The following is a 16,668-nucleotide window of genomic DNA, read 5'->3' as shown; positions in this document are numbered from 1 at the left end:
CTGGACGCTCCCCCGGCCTGGACGCTCCCCCGGCCTGGACGCTCCCCCGGGTCTGGACGCTCCCCGGGATCTGGACGCTCCCCAGGATCTGGACGCTCCCCCGGCCTGGATGCTCCCCTGGATCTGGATGCTCCCCACGTCTGGATGCTCCCCCAACCTAGGTGGTCCCCGGGTCTGCACACTCCCCACCCCCCGGCCTGGATGCTCCCCAGGCCTGACTGCATGCAGCACTGTGTTACACGGATAATTTGACAATTAATTATATGTCATTTTGCAGTGTCTCTTCTGTTGGCGTTGTCGGCTGTAAGTTACATCTATTATGTAAACCTGTCAGGGTTGCCTCGTTTGAGGTAGATGTTCAGGAAATATTTACAGATGTGGCCTCGTAGGTAAATATACATCTGAATAAACTCCCTTTAGTTATTTTCTTTTGATACGTTCATGATTCATCAGATATGCTTGGTCTTGGAATGGCGTGCATGAAACATAAAAAAAAAAAAATGATAATCCAGATTCATGAATATAATATACTATTTGCAGCCATCATAAAACTGGGAGCTTCTCCGAGGGTAAATCTAGAGTTTAATCCTTTCAGCTCCTGGCTGGCACCCTGGGATGCAGTGCAGGACCCTGTTCCTGACCTGCTCCCTCCCCCGGGATCTCCCCACCGCCCACTGGGCTGGAGCCCAAGGAACCGAGGTAATGGCCAGGCATCTCTCGCAGAGACCTCGGCGGCCCGGGGCAGTGGGCCTTCTCTGGCAGCCAGAAAAATGGCTGCATTAAACAGGCTGAGCACAGAGCCGTGCTGGAGGAGAAGGGCAGGTGGGAGGCTGCCGGCCCACCCGGGGGTTGGGGGGCGAGCAGACAGGTGGTCTCTTCACACGCAGGTCAGAGGCCAGGTCACCGTCCCTGTTCCTCTCCGGCTGTGTATGGTAGCCCGATGTGTGCAGCATAGCACAGGAAAGACACAGGAGGCGTGTGACTGCAGAAGAGAAAATTAAACCGTCTCCTTTTGGAGACAAAACGATTGTCTGTGTTGCAGTGTCAGTCGTAAGGATCGAATTGACACTTACTGAGCCCCGCGCCCGGCGGCGGCAAATACACATCCTTTTCAAGCGTCCGGGGAGCATTCCTCAAGGTATAGCATGTCCTGGGTCGTAAAACGGGCCTCGACAAACGTGAAGTAATTGAAATCAGACAGTACGTTCTTTGACCAGAGTAGAATCAACCAGAAGTCAGTGATAGAAACACAACAGAAACACGTCGGAGAAAAATTAACAACGGGTCAGAAGTTCCTACCTGTGTTAGTCCATCGGGACTCCAGAAGGGCTTGTGAACAACAGCAGTGCGTTCCTCATAGCTCTGGAGGCCGGAGCCCAAGACAAGGGGTCCAGCGTGGGCTGGCGGGGGCCCCTCGCTGTGTCCTCGCGCGGTGGAAGGGGCTTCCCTAACTCAGGCACGTGTCCCCCTCCCGAGGCCGCACCTGCCAGCGCCATCACTCTGGGTTAGGATTTCGGCAGCATTTTGGCAGAGCACACACATTCAGACCGCAGCACCACCTCAAGAAGCTATCAAAGGAGAACCAAATAAACCCAAGGTAACCAGGAGAAAGAAAATAACGGCCGTAGGAGCAGAAATGATGGAAAGTGAAAACAGCGAAAATCCATGAAGCAAAAGGCTGCTTCTCAGGAATCATCAGTAACCTACAGCCAGGCCGACGAACAGGGAAGGAGAGCGGAGTCGGGATCCTGCCGCCATTAAAAGAATAATAAGGGAACATGTGGATAACGCTACACTCGTAAGTTTGACGACTTCGAGCCGTGGGCCGTTTCCTCTAAATCCACACGCCCGACCAAGATGAAGTAGATAACGTGAATAGTCCAATAACCACTGAAGACGTTGACCTTGTAATTTAAAAGTTCCTGAGAAGGAAGTCTCCGGGTCCGGGTAGTTTGGAGAGTTCTGCCAAACATTTACAGAAGCATTCACACCAGTTGTATACAGAGCTCATCCAGAAGGTGGAAAGGGGAGGGCATTTTATTTCCCTGATATCGAAAGGGACACGCAGTACAAACAAAAAAAACAAAAACAAAACACTTAAACCCTATCTCTCACACACTTAGATGCAGAAAGCCTCCAGCAAATAATAGCAGATCGGTTCTAGCAATCTATAAAAAGTTACACTCGACGACTGGGGGAGTGGGGGGGATTCATTCCAGCTGGGCAAGCCTGGCTTAGTAGTTAAAAAAATCAATTAATGTGATCCAGCGCACCGGCGGACCGGAGAAGAAAAGCCGTATGGTCAGATCAATTGATGCAAAAAAAAAAAAAAAAAAAAAGTACTTGACAGAATCCAGCACGCTTTTATGTTAAAAAAGGAAAACCTCTTAGCAAACCAGGATTGGAGGGCACCGTCTTCAGCTGGCTAAAGAGCGTCTGTGATGAACCGGCCGCTGTCATCATACTTCTGGCAGGAGACCGTCTCCCCGCCAGGATGAGAAGCCGGGCTGGGTGGGGTGTCCGCTCCCTCTGTCCTCACTTCACCAGAAGGCAGGACGGGGACGCCGACACCCGCCAGGGAGATGAAGCCCAAACCACAGCGAGGCGTGCTTCACATCTACCACGCCGGCTAGAACAAAGGTGGGTAATTCTAAGTGCTGGCAAGGAGGTGGCGGACCGGGAGGCCGCACGCTGCTGGCGGGACCGTACGGTGACACAGCCGCTTTGGACGCCAGCCTGGCGGCTCCTCGGATGTTAAACTTAGAGCCGCTGTGTGACCCAGTGATTCCCCTGCGGGCTCGTACCCAAGAGAACTGAAAACATATGTTCACACAGGCAGTGTTCATAAAGCCAAAAAACAGAAGTTCTCTTCTTGAAGTGGAAGGGTGCGGAATTTCTCAGTATCTCCTTTTCTTCGGTTGCTGACTCTCTGGGAGTAGAATTTGGTTATACGTTCTGATGAAGCATCCTCACTGAGGCCCAGAATGACTCCGGAGCACCTTCAAAACTGTCCGGCGGCTAACAGCTAAATGGCTTCAAGCTCTGGTGGTTCGTTCGGGCGAGCTCTCGGGGCAACTGTGGGAAGCTTGCTGTAGAGGGGCTCTTCCTCTGCCCTTTGAAGGGCAGCCCCGAGGGCTCCTCCATGGCCTTCCTCCAGTGAAAGGGACTCCCGTTCTGGGGAACAGGTAGCCCGCAGCCACAGGTACCGCTTGGTTGTGAAGTTATTACTTAACTGCCTGCTACGCGTAAACTCCCGTAAGTCACGTATAGAAAGTGACGGCCGCTACTTTTCCCTGCCGTCTTCAGTGCAGTGTCTGTCCCGTGATAGAGGCCCCGTTCCCGTCTGCAGGGAGCTGGGCCAGCAGCACACGGAGTCCTCTAGAGATCCGTCTCTCTCTGAACCCTGCGCGTCCCTAGGAAGTGGGCGTCGCTGAGTTGAGAAGAGAAGCGCTGCGAGCCAGAAACGGCCTTGTCGCCGGGTAGATGTTATTCTCAGAACTTCCCTCGTTGGAGGCCAGGAATTACCAGTGCGCGCGCTCCTGTCTCGTGTGAGTATCTGTATGTGGAGAAAGAAGCTGCACGATGTCAGAGTTTTATTTAGAAAACGAGAGAAGCCCCTTCCCCCCGCCGCCCCCCCCCCCTGCGGCCCCCAGCAGCCGCACCGAGCAGAGGGAGCGGTTCCCGGCCCTCCCGAGCGCCAGGCGACCCACACGTGCGGAACAGTCAGCAGATGCCTCTGCTGGGTCTGCTTGCCGTGCATCCCATCCGAGGACTTTTCTGGACCCTTCCCAAATCCTCCAGAAGGCTCCAGTGAGCTCTGAAAGTCGAAGATTTTTCTTGTGTTCGAGTCCCTAGGTTCCCCAGGAGAAACCCCTTTGGGTAGAGGTGCGTGTCGGGCGTGCCCTTCGGTGAGGGTGAGCGCCGGCTCCCAGCTGGCGCTGTTCACGTCCACGCCTGGGCGGCTCTTGGGGTTCTCTGAGGGAGTCGTTCCCTTGCACGCGGGCTGTTTGCAAAGACTGAGTTCGATTAAAAGGCCACCATCTTGGATAAATACAAAAGCAACACGATGTGTGGGAAATGACCCCTGCACTAAGATAGGTCAGCGAGCCTGAGAAATGATGCTTCGTTGGTGGAATCCTTTGCCTTGAGTGTCATTTAAAAAATGTTTCGGATCCTAATTATCCCCAAAGTAGAGCTTTCATGTGCCTTCTGTGCGCCCGGCGGCGTGGTGGGAAGGAAGGGGCCGTGACGGCGCACTTCCCGCCGGATTCCCGCTGAACAGCTGTGACAGGTTGCCTGAGACCGTCAGCGGCTAGACCTGCCACATGGCCCCCGTTTACACCGCGCTGCACGGGGCCTGTGAAGGGGTCGGGCTTTCTATCAATGCCCGTTTTTAATTGGGAAATTTCATTTCTAGTAGATGTACTTGGGATAAAGACGTTTCTCCGTGTACCTGCCTCCCGTCCATCTTTGGCGTCCACCGAGCGCCTCCTGAGCCTCAGGACTTTGCAGGCTGTGAGCCAAATGCTGGGGGGGCGGGGGGGCACGAGGTGCAGACCGAACAGCGTCGCACGGAGGCCCTGCTCTGCCTCGCCACCCGGCAGCGCGGTGGGAGCACCGCCTGTGGACCAGACCGAACAGACTTCTGCACGCCTCGCGGAGGCCTCGCGAAGCCCGCCGAGCTCCGCCACGGCTGCCGGCTTGCGCACACCCACCTCCTGAGCTCCCTGTGGGTGGCGTTGGCGTGACTGAGTGCTCCCCTCCCGAGAGGCATCAGATCAGGTGCTCAACGGAGGAGCAAGCGTGGGAGAGCCCCGGTGTCCGCACTTGTGGCTGAAGGGCCTGCGCGTCCATTCCCAGCACCGGTAGAGAGGAAGCTTAACGGGGAATCAGACCGTGAACCAGAAAGCTCAAACCCGCGGACCTCCAGCGTCTCCGCTGTGAAAACGGACAGCTCTCTGCAAAGGAAAATAAGAGTGTGGAATCTAGTTTGTACGTAACAGCCGCATCTTCCCACCGAAGTCCCGCTGTGCTTGCCCTTCTCCGCGCCGGACTCCACGGAGGTTTGCCCGGCCCGCCTGAGCCTGGCCGCCCGGTTCCGGGACCGGGGAGGGGGCGCTCGCACCCAGTGCCGAGGCCCAGAGCGTCCCCACGTCCCTGCCCCAGCCTCTGACGTTTCCCCGAGACTCGGGCCTGAGGGGCTGCCGACCCACCTGGCACCTGGCACCCGGACCCGTCGCCCTTCTGGGCGGGGTTGTCACAGCGGCCCCCGGGGAGCCCGTCTCCCCTGGGAAGCAGGTGCCCCGTCGTGCTGAGCTGAGAGCGGGAGCCAAGGAGAGGATTTGGGGCGTGGATCTGCTGTCTCTGCCATCTTCGCTTTAAAAACCCAGTGCCTGGTGGCTGCAGCCTGGTGTCAGTATTCGGTGCTGCTGAACCATGAGCTCAAAATGGTTAAAGTGGTCGATTTCATGTTATCTGTGTCTTACCACAATTAAGGAAGAAAACCCATTCTTCTGAAAGTTGTATTTTAATTAAAAAATTTTAATTGCCCTTATTATGAGGTCTAGTAGAATTTCTATGGATTCTGGGCTTAATGCTCCTGTTATGGACTGGGTTGTCGATGAAACCACAACCTTCACCACCTCCCATTTGAGAAACGTTGAGATTAGAAACAAGGTTTGAGCAGCAGCAATCACGACGGCCCACGTCCTTGGCACTGTGCTGCGTACCAGTGAGTGAGCGTGGCTTCGCGGGCGTGGGATCTGAGTGCGCGGGGGCTGGTGGGCAGAGCCTGCGGGGCGCCCCGTCTATGCCCCGGGGTTGGGGGTTCCACGGGGTCCCGGGGGGGCCGACGCAGCACGGGGACCGGGAGCAGCCTCTTGCTTGCGTGACCCAGGCGCTGACCGAGTCCTTGGGGGCGCCGTGTCCTCATCGAGGAAGATCTCTAAAAATGGAAATACGGCGTACCTCATGGGGGGCGTTTCGAAAAGCAAATGAAATAGTGAACGTGACAGAGCCTTGAGAAGCGTCAACGACTGTGCGGCCGCGAGGAGCAAACACTGAGATTCACGCTCAGCCCGTCCGAGCAAGGCGCGACGCACAGCCGTGGTCTGCGGGGACAGGAAGGAGTCCTGCCGCTCTGGGGTGGTCACCCAAGGACCCCCGCAGGTGGCAGGAGGCCGCGGGGCCCGCGTGCTCCCAGTCCTCACGGCGGGGCGGGGTCAGAAGGCGCCTGGGAGCTGTCACCCTGCTTCACTTCCTGGATTGCAGACAGGCTGGGTTATGACCCGCGGTAAATAGTTTTCATTCCGCACAGGTCGGGGCTGTTGGTGAGTGAGTGTCCAGGTACTGGACGTTGTGCTGGCCCACAGAACCGGCATTTTGGGCCCACATCATCACTCAGGGCCGCCGAAGCCCGGGAGACGTGAAGCCCCTCCAGCGGCCCTGAGTGGGCACGTTTTGTCCGCACCTTCCTTGTCCCCTGCGCCCAGCCCCAGGGAGGGCCGCCCTCTGCTTCCCTGCCCCGGCTCCACGCGGTGAGCCGTGGGAGCCCTCGCGCATTCGGCCGGCCGCGTCCCTGAAAATGGCAGCAGGACCCGTGGTGGGGTGAGCGGGCCACACAGAGGTGCAGCTGGGGAGGGTCTCCCAGGCCGTGGCGGAGGGAGCGGGTTCGGTTGAGTGAGGGTCCCAGACGTCGGTGAATTCTGCCGCTCTTCACGAGGGTGTGCGGAGGCCTCGCGTCTGACGGTTCTGTGTGTGATTTTTAAGAAAACTTTTTACTGCGTCACATCATTTTAGATTGACACTCTTAATTAGATTTCATTTAGTCAAAAGTTAAATGCGTGCACCCTCACCATCGGCAGTAATTAGCATGGAGCCTTTCTTCCTAAAACTTCAGTGAGTTGGAGGCCCCTCTTCCGGTGCCCCTGCCTTCCAGAACCTCATCGAAGGAAATACCAAGCAGATATTACTTTCCCTGCCCTAAAGAGAAATTAAATTCTGCATTAAAACGAAACAAAACAAAACAGAAAAACCCTCTTCCCTGACTGCAGAGTTAACACGCCTGTTAGAAGGACTTGGAGATGTCACATGAGGCTAGGGGAGCGTGAGACCAGCCGGCCCACCGCCGGGCGAGGGGCCATGTGCTCCCCAGGCTTCCGGCTGTGCCGGGTCAGTGGGTCCGCCGCGCTCAGATTCGCCCTCTGCACTTGGGTGGTGGTGGTGCTGGTGCTGCTCACCCCGTAGGCTGGACGTCACCCCGTGTCAGTAAACACACCAAAGTAAGTGATGCCGGACAAGAGACTGAGTTTTAATTTTTTTTTTTTTCAACGTTTTTTTAATTTATTTTTGGGACAGAGAGAGACAGAGCATGAACGGGGGAGGGTCAGAGAGAGAGGGAGACACAGAATCGGAAACAGGCTCCAGGCTCCGAGCCATCAGCCCAGAGCCTGACGCGGGGCTCGAACTCACGGACCGCGGGATCGTGACCTGGCTGAAGTCGGACGCTTAACCGACTGCGCCACCCAGGCGCCCCAAGAGACTGAGTTTTAAAACAGACAAGACACTGAAAGAGCCCTGGAGGGAACTATGCTTGGACGTTGGTATGATCAGAGTAAGGAAGGACCTGCGCACGGAAAACCGTAAAGAACTGATGTGCCAGGGACCCGGCCTCGCAGTGTCGGGGGAGGGACCTTGGTAACGAGCGGGAGGCCGCACCGCCCCAGGGGACTCCACCGCGGCCTCTCTGCAGGGCCTCAGGAACACCCAGGGTGTGCAGCCTGCCTCACGTCTCGTCTGGGGCCACATTTCCAGCTGACCCTGCACTTCTCCACGACCCCTAAGCCGCTCTTTGCCTTTAATGTTCCCCCTGCAGGTTGCTGCCATTAACCCGAACCACCCGCTCGCGCAGATGCCCCTGCCCCCGTCCATGAAAAACTGCATTCAGCTGGCAGCCTGTGAGGCCAACGAGCTCCTGCCCATGATCCCCGACCTCCCGGCCGACCTGTTCACGTCCTGCCTCACCACCCCCATCAAAATCGCCCTGCGCTGGTAAGTAAGTGGCTCCCGCCGCGTCCTGGGGTTCCCACGGGGGTCCCGAGATGGGTGTGAACTCAGCCTCCGGAGGCTGAAGCGTCGGGCGGGCTGCACATGCGGCCGGCCGCTCTGTGGTTTCCGGGTGCGCCCTCTCCACACCCGACACCCGAGGGCGTGAGCTTTGCACACCGGTCGCTCTGGAACACAGGCTTGCGTTTGAACGCAGGGAGGGCCGTCGTGACGAGAAGAGCCATTTCGCCCCAGGCTACAGTCGGAGTCTAATCTTTCAGTTGATTCAGGAAATCCAAATTCTTTCCTGCCTCTGGTCTTTGTAGAAGTCCAGAACTTTCCAGAGCACGACTGAGGAAATGGGTGGGCCTTCCAAACGGTGGAACCTGCACTTAAGTCCCGCCAGTGACGCGGGACCTGCCACGGGACGCGGGTGCTCTGGCCCCAGACCCAGTTTGCCAGTTTTCTGCTGCCGGCCGTCCCGTTGCTCTTTTAGTGTCTATTTTCCATTTTATGTTTTGCTGAGAAGCTTGTCTAGCTGTTGTCCAGCCGGGAGAGGGACACACGTCCGGGAGGCATAGGGGAAGCACACGGCTGGTGGGTGGTGTTCACTGTCTGCTGGGTGGGCCCTTTTCAGGGCTTTCTCCGAGGGCGGCCTGGCACACAAACCCACAGACCCCCCGGTCCTTCCCACGAGCCCAGAGAAGCAGCTGAGACACGTGTGGACCCTGGGGGCTAATATAATAGCTCAGCAACAGGCCCCTGGGGAGACCCCTGAGGGCTGGAGCTGCTTGGTTGGACAGAAGCTAGAGCAGTGTTCCCAGTCCGCCCAGGCCCCCCCCCCCCCCGTGAGGTCGACAATGCTGGGCTGGCGGAGCAGCTCCCCTCTGCCCCCCCGAACCCCGCCCCCCGCATCCCAGGGCTGGGGCTTGCCCCAGGGAGCCTCCTGCAGGGTGACTTCCCCGTGAGGGGTCAGCAGTGAGGGGGAGCTGCCCAGAGGGGCTCCTAGCCGCCCAGCTCAACTGCCAGCTGACAGGTCCCCCGCTGCGCCCCGAGAAGCAGAGGTCGACCCTGAGGGGCACGGCCAGCGCGGGACAGAGCTGTGGAACGGCCCCAAGCAAGTTGTGTGCACGTGACGGGGATGAAGGAGGGAAGACTCTAGAAGCAGGAGGCAGGACTGTGAAGCGGGAATCTAAGGAAGAGCCCGGTGGGGGCAGAGGTAGGAAAACGATGATGTTTGGAAGGAGGAACACGGCAGGTGGGATCCGTGGCAGGAAAGGGATCCGTGGCAGGAGAGGGGGCCGCAGCCCGCATCAGCTGGAAGGGCGGCCGCAGGAGGGAACAGAGAGGGCAGGCGACACAGAGAGAAACGGGCGCTCCCGTGTGCAGGGAGAGGTCGGCAGAGGTGCCGCTTCCTGAGGGTGACACGGACACGTTCTCCAAACGTGGAAAGAAGCGGAAGCTCAGGCCAGGAGGACACGCGGGCTCCGCACCGTCACCCACCCCCCTGCGGGCGCAACTCTCTCAACGAGGCTTTTTATTCACGAGGCCGGTCCTGAGTTTTTCTCCGTAACTGTCGGTGCTGTTTGGCGGTCGCCAGGAGAGGAGGAAGGGCCGTTTAACGTGATTCTGTTCATCATCCAGGAAATAATTAACTGAGCTCCGCTGTGTCCTGAAAACCCGCACTAAGCGCCATAGGAGACGCGAAGTTGTCCTCACAGATTTACAGTCTGGCCGAGGACACAAGCTGCCTTGAGGCGCCTGAGTGTCGCGGGCAAGCGTGGCCGGGGCTCCCGTGTGCCCAGGGGACAGAGAATCTCTGAGGGCCAAGGGGACGAGGGAAAGCGTCCTGGGGGAGACGCAGCCCGATGGGGGTCCCCGCAGGGGGCCGGGTTTGAAGAGGAGCAGAGGGGCATCGCGGACAGGCGGCTCACAGCCCCGCCGGCTCCAGGGGTGACGCGCGTCTCTGAGAAGAGCAGGTCATCGGCCCAGGAAGCTGAAGAGGTGTAGGTGAGGTCAGGGGTGGACCGGCGTCGGACGTGGGTTGCTCTGAATGCCGAGCCCCTGACCTTGACGCGGAGGACTGACGGGGAGAGCCCGGGGGGTGTTTGCGTGGGAACGTGACTTGATAAGAGCGCCGAGGCAGCTACTCTCCCAGCCCGATCCGGTCCCCGTCCGATCCCTCCCCGTCCGCTCCAAGGCGAAAGCGGGAAGGCGGAGGTCTGCGGGCAGTAGCCCCCACACGTGCGCCTGGACTGTCCCGGGGGCGGGCCTCGTTTCCACTCTCTGTCCCGCCTCTCCCCCCAGGGTCTCCTGCCCTTGCTGCCTCTGCGCGCTGACTCCCGAATGACGCCGGGAGCCAGGTGTGCCCAGGCCTCCGCCCGCCCTGGGCCGGGGCTGTTTGCAGGGCCTGGCACGGGGCATTTGTGCGGGTTTTCGGGTGGGCGAGTGGAGATGCATGCAGGGAGGGAGGAAGGAAAAGAAAGCAAGAAGGGCCTGAGCGGGAATCTTCGGCCCCCACACCTGCCCATGTCGCCGCCCCCGCGGCAGGCGGATGTCCTCGCCCGTGTCCCCGACGTGCTCCCTTCCACCCTGGTCGGGAGGGACTTGGCGCCCCTCACTCACAGCTGGGTGCCGTCGAGCCCGCCCTCTGATCGGGGAGCGGGCTTCACTCTGCCGCGACGGGACGCGTTGTCTCGGGAGCTGCCTGAAATCCTGTCGGGAGTGAGGCTGTAACTAAAGCTTGTAAAAGTAACGTCTGGTGGGAAACACAGGGAGAAGCGGCTGCAACTTACATGGTTCCCGTCGGGGGGGGCTTCGGAATCAGCGCGCCAGGGTTGCAGGCGGTGGTCATCAGCAGGGTGTGTCTGGAACAGTCGGGCACTGCCCGGCGGGTCTGTCTTCGCGGTAAGCCACTCTCTGCCTAACGGGTGAATCGGATGGCGGCTGCGCGGTCCTTAGCCCGTGACGGCGACAGACCACGATCCTTGGAAGACTCGTCAGGCGAAACGTGTGCTCGTTTGTAACAACCGGTCAGAAACCACCAGCTTGTCTTAAATGGAGAAAGGAAAACAGCCTGGTGGGTAGCGCTCATTCGTATTTCCAGGGTTAAGGTTTGGTTTTTCATTTGCAGAGTCAGTATTTTCCAACTTAAAGTAGGATGTACATTCCTTGCAGAAAACTTGTAAAAAGTAAAAAGAAGGGCGCCTGACTGGCTCAGCTCATGCCGTCACGGTCCGTGGGATCCAGCCCTGCGTCAGGCTCTGCGCTCACAGCACAGAGCCTCCTTGGGATTGTCTCCCCCACCCTGGCCCCCACCCTCTGCCTCCCCTGCTCGTGTAGGCGCGTGTGTGCTCGCTCACTCTCTCTCAAAAGAAGTGAACACGTTTCTAAAAAACGCAAAAACAGAATGATTATTCAAGATTTTACCAACTTCAACACGCTCAGTGTTACCTGTTTGCTATATTGCCTGTTAGTCTCTACTTCTACGCGTGTACATTTCTGCACGGATGTAATGAGGCTAAAATTTGCAGTTTCTGCTGCTTAACCTTTAGCATTATAATAAATTTATCCTAGACCACTAGAAACTGTTAGTAAACACCATTCGTCATGACCGCATAAGATTTCACTTTATTCACGTTCCCTGTTTTATTTAACCAAAGCCTAGGGCTTTGGCATTTAGGATGCTAGTCAGCAAAGGTAGGAGAGCCCACAGTAACTCAAGGATAGGGGTCCGCCACGCTCTTCTGTAAAGGGCCAGATAGTGAATAGCTGAGGCCTTGGGTGCCCGAGACCCCAGCTCTGCTGGTGGTGTGGGGGAGCCGTACGGACACGGACAGATGAGAGGAGCTGTGTTCCCGGAAAACTGTTTTTGTGAAAACAGCCACTGGACCCTACTTAGCCAGCTCGTGCTTTTGAGAATGGAACCAGAATCTTAGTGTGCGTGAGACCACTGTCCTCATCTACTGGTCAGGAAATACCCTCCCTCCGTCCTTCGTTCTTGTGTGAATAAGACGATGGTTTTTAGCAGCACTCACTCATTATGTAAGGCACAAGTGGAGAAGAGTACCGCGTGCTTTACGAACGTACCACAGCCTTGCTTTGTACGTACGAAACGCGTGTGTGGTCGTATTTGGTGGCAAGTGTGTTTGTGAATCTTATTTGATGATGAAGTCGTTGTTGGGAAACCTGGTTTTTGGATTTGCTTTTCGTGTTTTGCTTCAGTATTTCTTACTTTCAGAAATCGATAATGTCAGTAATTCTGAAACGAGCCAGTACATTATTCCCTATATAAGTGATTACCTTACTCAGCATGTATATCAACGTAGTACAAGAGTCTAAAATACAGGTTTTCTTTTGGCTTTTTCTGCGTCTTTGGTGGCAGAATTCCATTTTAAATTTATTGTGGCTATATTTGTGTACTACTGAAAATTATAACCCAGTGGCAGTTAATTTGCTATAAACTAGATTGATGCCTATTGCATTGTGCAGCATGTAATCGTATTGTTTATTAAAGAAAATGATAGACATTATTTTGGTTTGAATAGAGGTCAAGGAACGTGTTTCTCTCCTTTCAATTAAATTGAGGAATTTCGGGGAGTTTAAATGTTAATGACACCGGATTAATGTATACTCATCCGCATGGGAAGTCTTGCCCTCCTGTGTTTACCCAGCGAGGGAGGCAAAGGAGACAGGCAGGCCCCAGGCAGGCGGGCGGAGCTCAGCACGTGGCAGTTTGCGGTGGCCCGGATGCCGTGCAGTCACGTTAGCTGCTCTCGCCACCGTGATGGTGACGTTCCAGCCAAACGTAAGAAAGAGTCGGACAAGTCGTGATGACTCAGCAGAGGAGAGAGGGCTGACACCTCAGCCCCAGGATGGAGAAAAGCCAAAGACAAGTCAGCTGACTCACGGAGCAGAATTTCGGGACGCAGACAGGCCCAGGCGCCAGGCCCCCGTTGTGTGTCCGGCCGGGCTGAGCAGAGGGCAGTGCCTATCCCATCGCAGACCCTGCCTGTGACGTTTGCTTTGTATCTTTCTTAAAGACTCGGCCAAGACTCAGAGTTACCTTTACAGACAGAAATCCTTGCTGGTTTTTGATGATAGGGTTAATGGTTCTCTCTAGAATTTTCTAAAATACAGCTTCTTTGCTGGAGAACAAACTTCCTGCCTGAGCATTCAGTGCTTGTGTGTTGTCAGGTTTTTAGTTCCTTTTAAAAAACTGGATACGATGGCTCTGCCTTACTTCTCATGTCTGAAGGCGGAGACAGTCAGAGCCCCTCCCAGAGAGTGAGGCCACGGAGACACATCAGGGAGTAAAACGCCTCGCTCTGTGTGTTGGGCCTTAGTAGTAGGTAAGTTTAGTTGAAATGGTTTCCTTCTCGGGAGGCCTTCACAGTACGGCCTCAGCCACACTCTGGTCCTGCTGCATAAGCCCCACGGGAGCTTCCAGAAACCGTCAGGTCACGTGATTGGTCCCATGCCCACCTCCAGACTGGACCACGTATTCTGACCGTTGCGGTCCGGTGCCGTGCTCGTGAATGTGAGTGCCATAATGCGTCGTCACAGAGCTCCACACGCAGAAACCTGGCGAATGCTGCTAGGAAAGACGGCGGAACGGGAGGGAACGGCAGGGCTGCTGACCCCCGGCCCCTCCGACCCCTCCCTGGCTTCGACCGCAGACCTAGTCCTTGGGCTGCCACGGGGGCCAACACTGATGGGTCCCTTGGGGAGTCCATTCAGCAATGAGCCAGAAACGTGGGGACCCTTGGGGACGGTAGAGACCACTGGGAGAGGAGACAGGAGGCCGGGTGGACACGGCGGGGTAGGTGAGGACGGGAGGGCGCAGGCGAGGGCAGTCTGAGGGCAGGCGTTCCGGCCGTGCGGTGGCTCTTCCCCACACCGTCCCTCATGGGCACAGAAGGAGGCAGGGAGAGAAGGACAGGTGACCAGCTGTCCTCTGGGGAGTAGCCTGCACCTGTAGAAGGCAGAGGAAGAATTCAGAGCGAAGGTGACACCGGGAACGTGAGGAGGAGGCAGGCAGTTAGGGACACAGCTCAGGCAGAGATACGGGGCGTGCAGAGTGTCACCGATGGGCTAAAGAAGGTAGCAGGTGTGCTGACCAGCAGCACGGCGGGCGCGGCGGAGGGCAGCAAGGGCTGGGCCCACCCAGACACAGAGGAAGAGGGAGAGGCCAGAAGGTCGGAGTGCGAGTTGGAAGTCGAAGACGGCTACGGTATCGGTCATGGAAACTGCGCGTGCGATTGGTCTGACATGGGAGACAGAACCACCAGAATAATGAAAATAGAAGGTGTCATTTTCACACCAGGAGAGACCATTTCTTCCCTCTAAAGGAAGGTAGAAGAAAGAGAAGAGAAAAGCACGGTGAACAGAAAGTGTGAAACAAAGCGGCCACAATAAGTCTTGCGCTAAAAGCGGTGGTCTGAGTGAGCCGCGTCTCTCAGAGGATAGGGGTTCTGTGCCCCGTAAAATTCCCCGTGACACGGCAAAGCAGCCCCTCGTCCACAGGACACGTGTTTAAAACACAGCATCTGAAAGGCTGGAAATCGCAGGATGAAAGGAGAAGTATGAGCCGAACGAAAGCTGAAGTGACAGCTTTATAAGCCAGGGCAGAGCCCGAGATGAGACGCGTCGAAAGGGACAAAGAGCAGTGTTTTATGGCGGGAAAGCGCAGGCGACGAGGAGACACGCGGATGGGACTCTGCACCCACCCGACAGCGTGGCCCCGAGCCGTGTATGATGAGGACGGAAGGAACCACGGACGGAAGCAGCAACTCAGGAATAAAGGGACCGAGGCGCCCAGGAGTTGGAAAGTAAGCCAGATAGATAAGACTTCAGTGACAGGATTGATTAACTGGGTGTAACAAAGGCAAACACAGGATACACCGTTCTGGCACACGTGGACAAGTCACAAAAACAACCGTGTGCTGGGCCACAGGGGAAGCTTGAATAACCCCGGAGAGTCCACACCGTGTACACTCTGTTCTCAGACCACTGTGCAGCGCGGTTGGGGCTCAGTAATGGAAAAATAGGTGGGAAAAAAGTCCTGAAAGCTAAAAAATCTTACTCTTAAAACCGTTGGATTAAAGAGGATATAACGTAAAGAATATCGTGAAATACTCGAAGCTGAGTGACGGTTTAGCAGAGCTTTTCCTGCCCGTGGGATACAGCTGAAGCAGGCTCAGATGTAGTACGTACAGTCAGGAAACGAAGGTTAAATCTAAGGAAAAACAAACATCCCCCTTATAGAGCCGGGGGAGATGCCACAGTCTGCAGAGAGGAGGCAGCCGGTACCTGTCATGGCGTCTCCACGTCCCCAGCACGTCTGGTTAACGCCCCAGAATTCTACGACAGGAGGGGGCGTCTTGGGGCTGCCCCCGTCTCCATACAAAGTCGGACCGGCACTCTCAGTTTCAGCTCCGGCCCCGGCGCCTGGGCCTCTCTGCGTCCCGAAATTCCGCGCCACGAGTCGGCTGACTTCTCTTTGGCTCTTCTCCATCCGGGGTTGAGGTGTCCGCCCTCTCTCCTCTGCTGAGTCGCTGCGACTTGTCCGACTCTTTCTACGTTTGGCTGGAACGTCACCATCGCGGTGGCCAGAGCAGCTAGCGGTACGGCACGGCACCCGGGCCACCGCAGGAACCGTCTCAGTCGGCCCTCGCAGCGGGCCCGTGGGCAGGGACGGGGACGAGAGAGCCGGGCTTCGAGCCCCAACGGGCGCTGCAGGCTGCCGCGTGCTCCGCCCGCCTGTCTGGCACCTGCCTGTCTCTCTCTGCTGTGATTTTCTCCCCGGTACTCGTGCCTGTCTGGCTCCTTTTCTTCACTTTGATGGCCATGACGACGGAGGGAGTTGAGATCCATGTTTCAGTGAAGGCCTTCGGGCCTCACTTAACTGGGGAAGGGCTACCCCAGGCTCTTCGGCAGACATCATGCTTGGCGCAGCAACTTGAGACAGCTTCCCGTCGAGGCCCAGGGCAGGCGAGGACTCTCTCTGGCACTCCTGCAGGCCTCGGAGCCCTGGCCGCCAGGAAGGCCAGATAAGTAAGTAGTGGAAAAACACAAAACTGTGTAATCATCCCCGTACAGTATGGATCATCTGTCATACTTCATTGATTGGGGGATGCACATTTTCGCCCCCGGACGTATCTGAGACCACCCCCCTCCCCCCATCTCGTGGTAAATTACACGCCCCTTTAATTTGCAGCGCCGTTTCTCCTTAGCCGTACATGGAAATGCCTCCAGAAGTGCACTTAGAGACGTGCACTGGGCCTTTCTTGTTGCACAGCTTGTGAGATAAACTAGCCGAAGGTTCAGCACTCAGGAATCGTGGGTAAAACATCAGGTAAGCTGCAAGTAGTTAGTGAACTGGTTTATATACACCAGCAATTACTGATCTCAAAATCATAACGGTGTTTGTAGATTTTAATTGGAAAAGTATACAACGTATGGTCTTTCTCTGTAAGACCAGAGAAAGAAAAGCACATTTAACCATAAGTAGAAGAAAAGAAATTTTTAAAAAGGAGAGTAATAATGAACAGAATACACTCCAGAAACAATCTAGAAATCCTGATAAACTTGAAAAGCTCGATAAAATTGTCGACACTCTCTTTG

The 16,668-nt window shown here is 56.4% G+C and overlaps 1 protein-coding gene across 1 annotated transcript in view; it reads left to right on the top strand.

Moving 5' to 3' along the window:
- RPTOR (regulatory associated protein of MTOR complex 1) overlaps positions 1-16,668 on the top strand; it is a 330,305-nt gene that overhangs the window by 155,935 nt on the left and 157,702 nt on the right. Inside the window, exon 6 of the mRNA XM_049635517.1 lies at positions 7,874-8,049. Coding sequence (XP_049491474.1) covers positions 7,874-8,049 — 176 coding nt within the window. The remainder of the gene's footprint in view (positions 1-7,873; positions 8,050-16,668) is intronic.

Source organism: Panthera uncia, chromosome E1 (assembly GCF_023721935.1).
Source record: "Panthera uncia isolate 11264 chromosome E1, Puncia_PCG_1.0, whole genome shotgun sequence".
Taxonomy (NCBI): Eukaryota; Metazoa; Chordata; class Mammalia; order Carnivora; family Felidae; genus Panthera; species Panthera uncia.
Note: the sequence above shows the minus strand (reverse complement) of the source record. Positions and strands in the feature narration are given on the sequence as shown.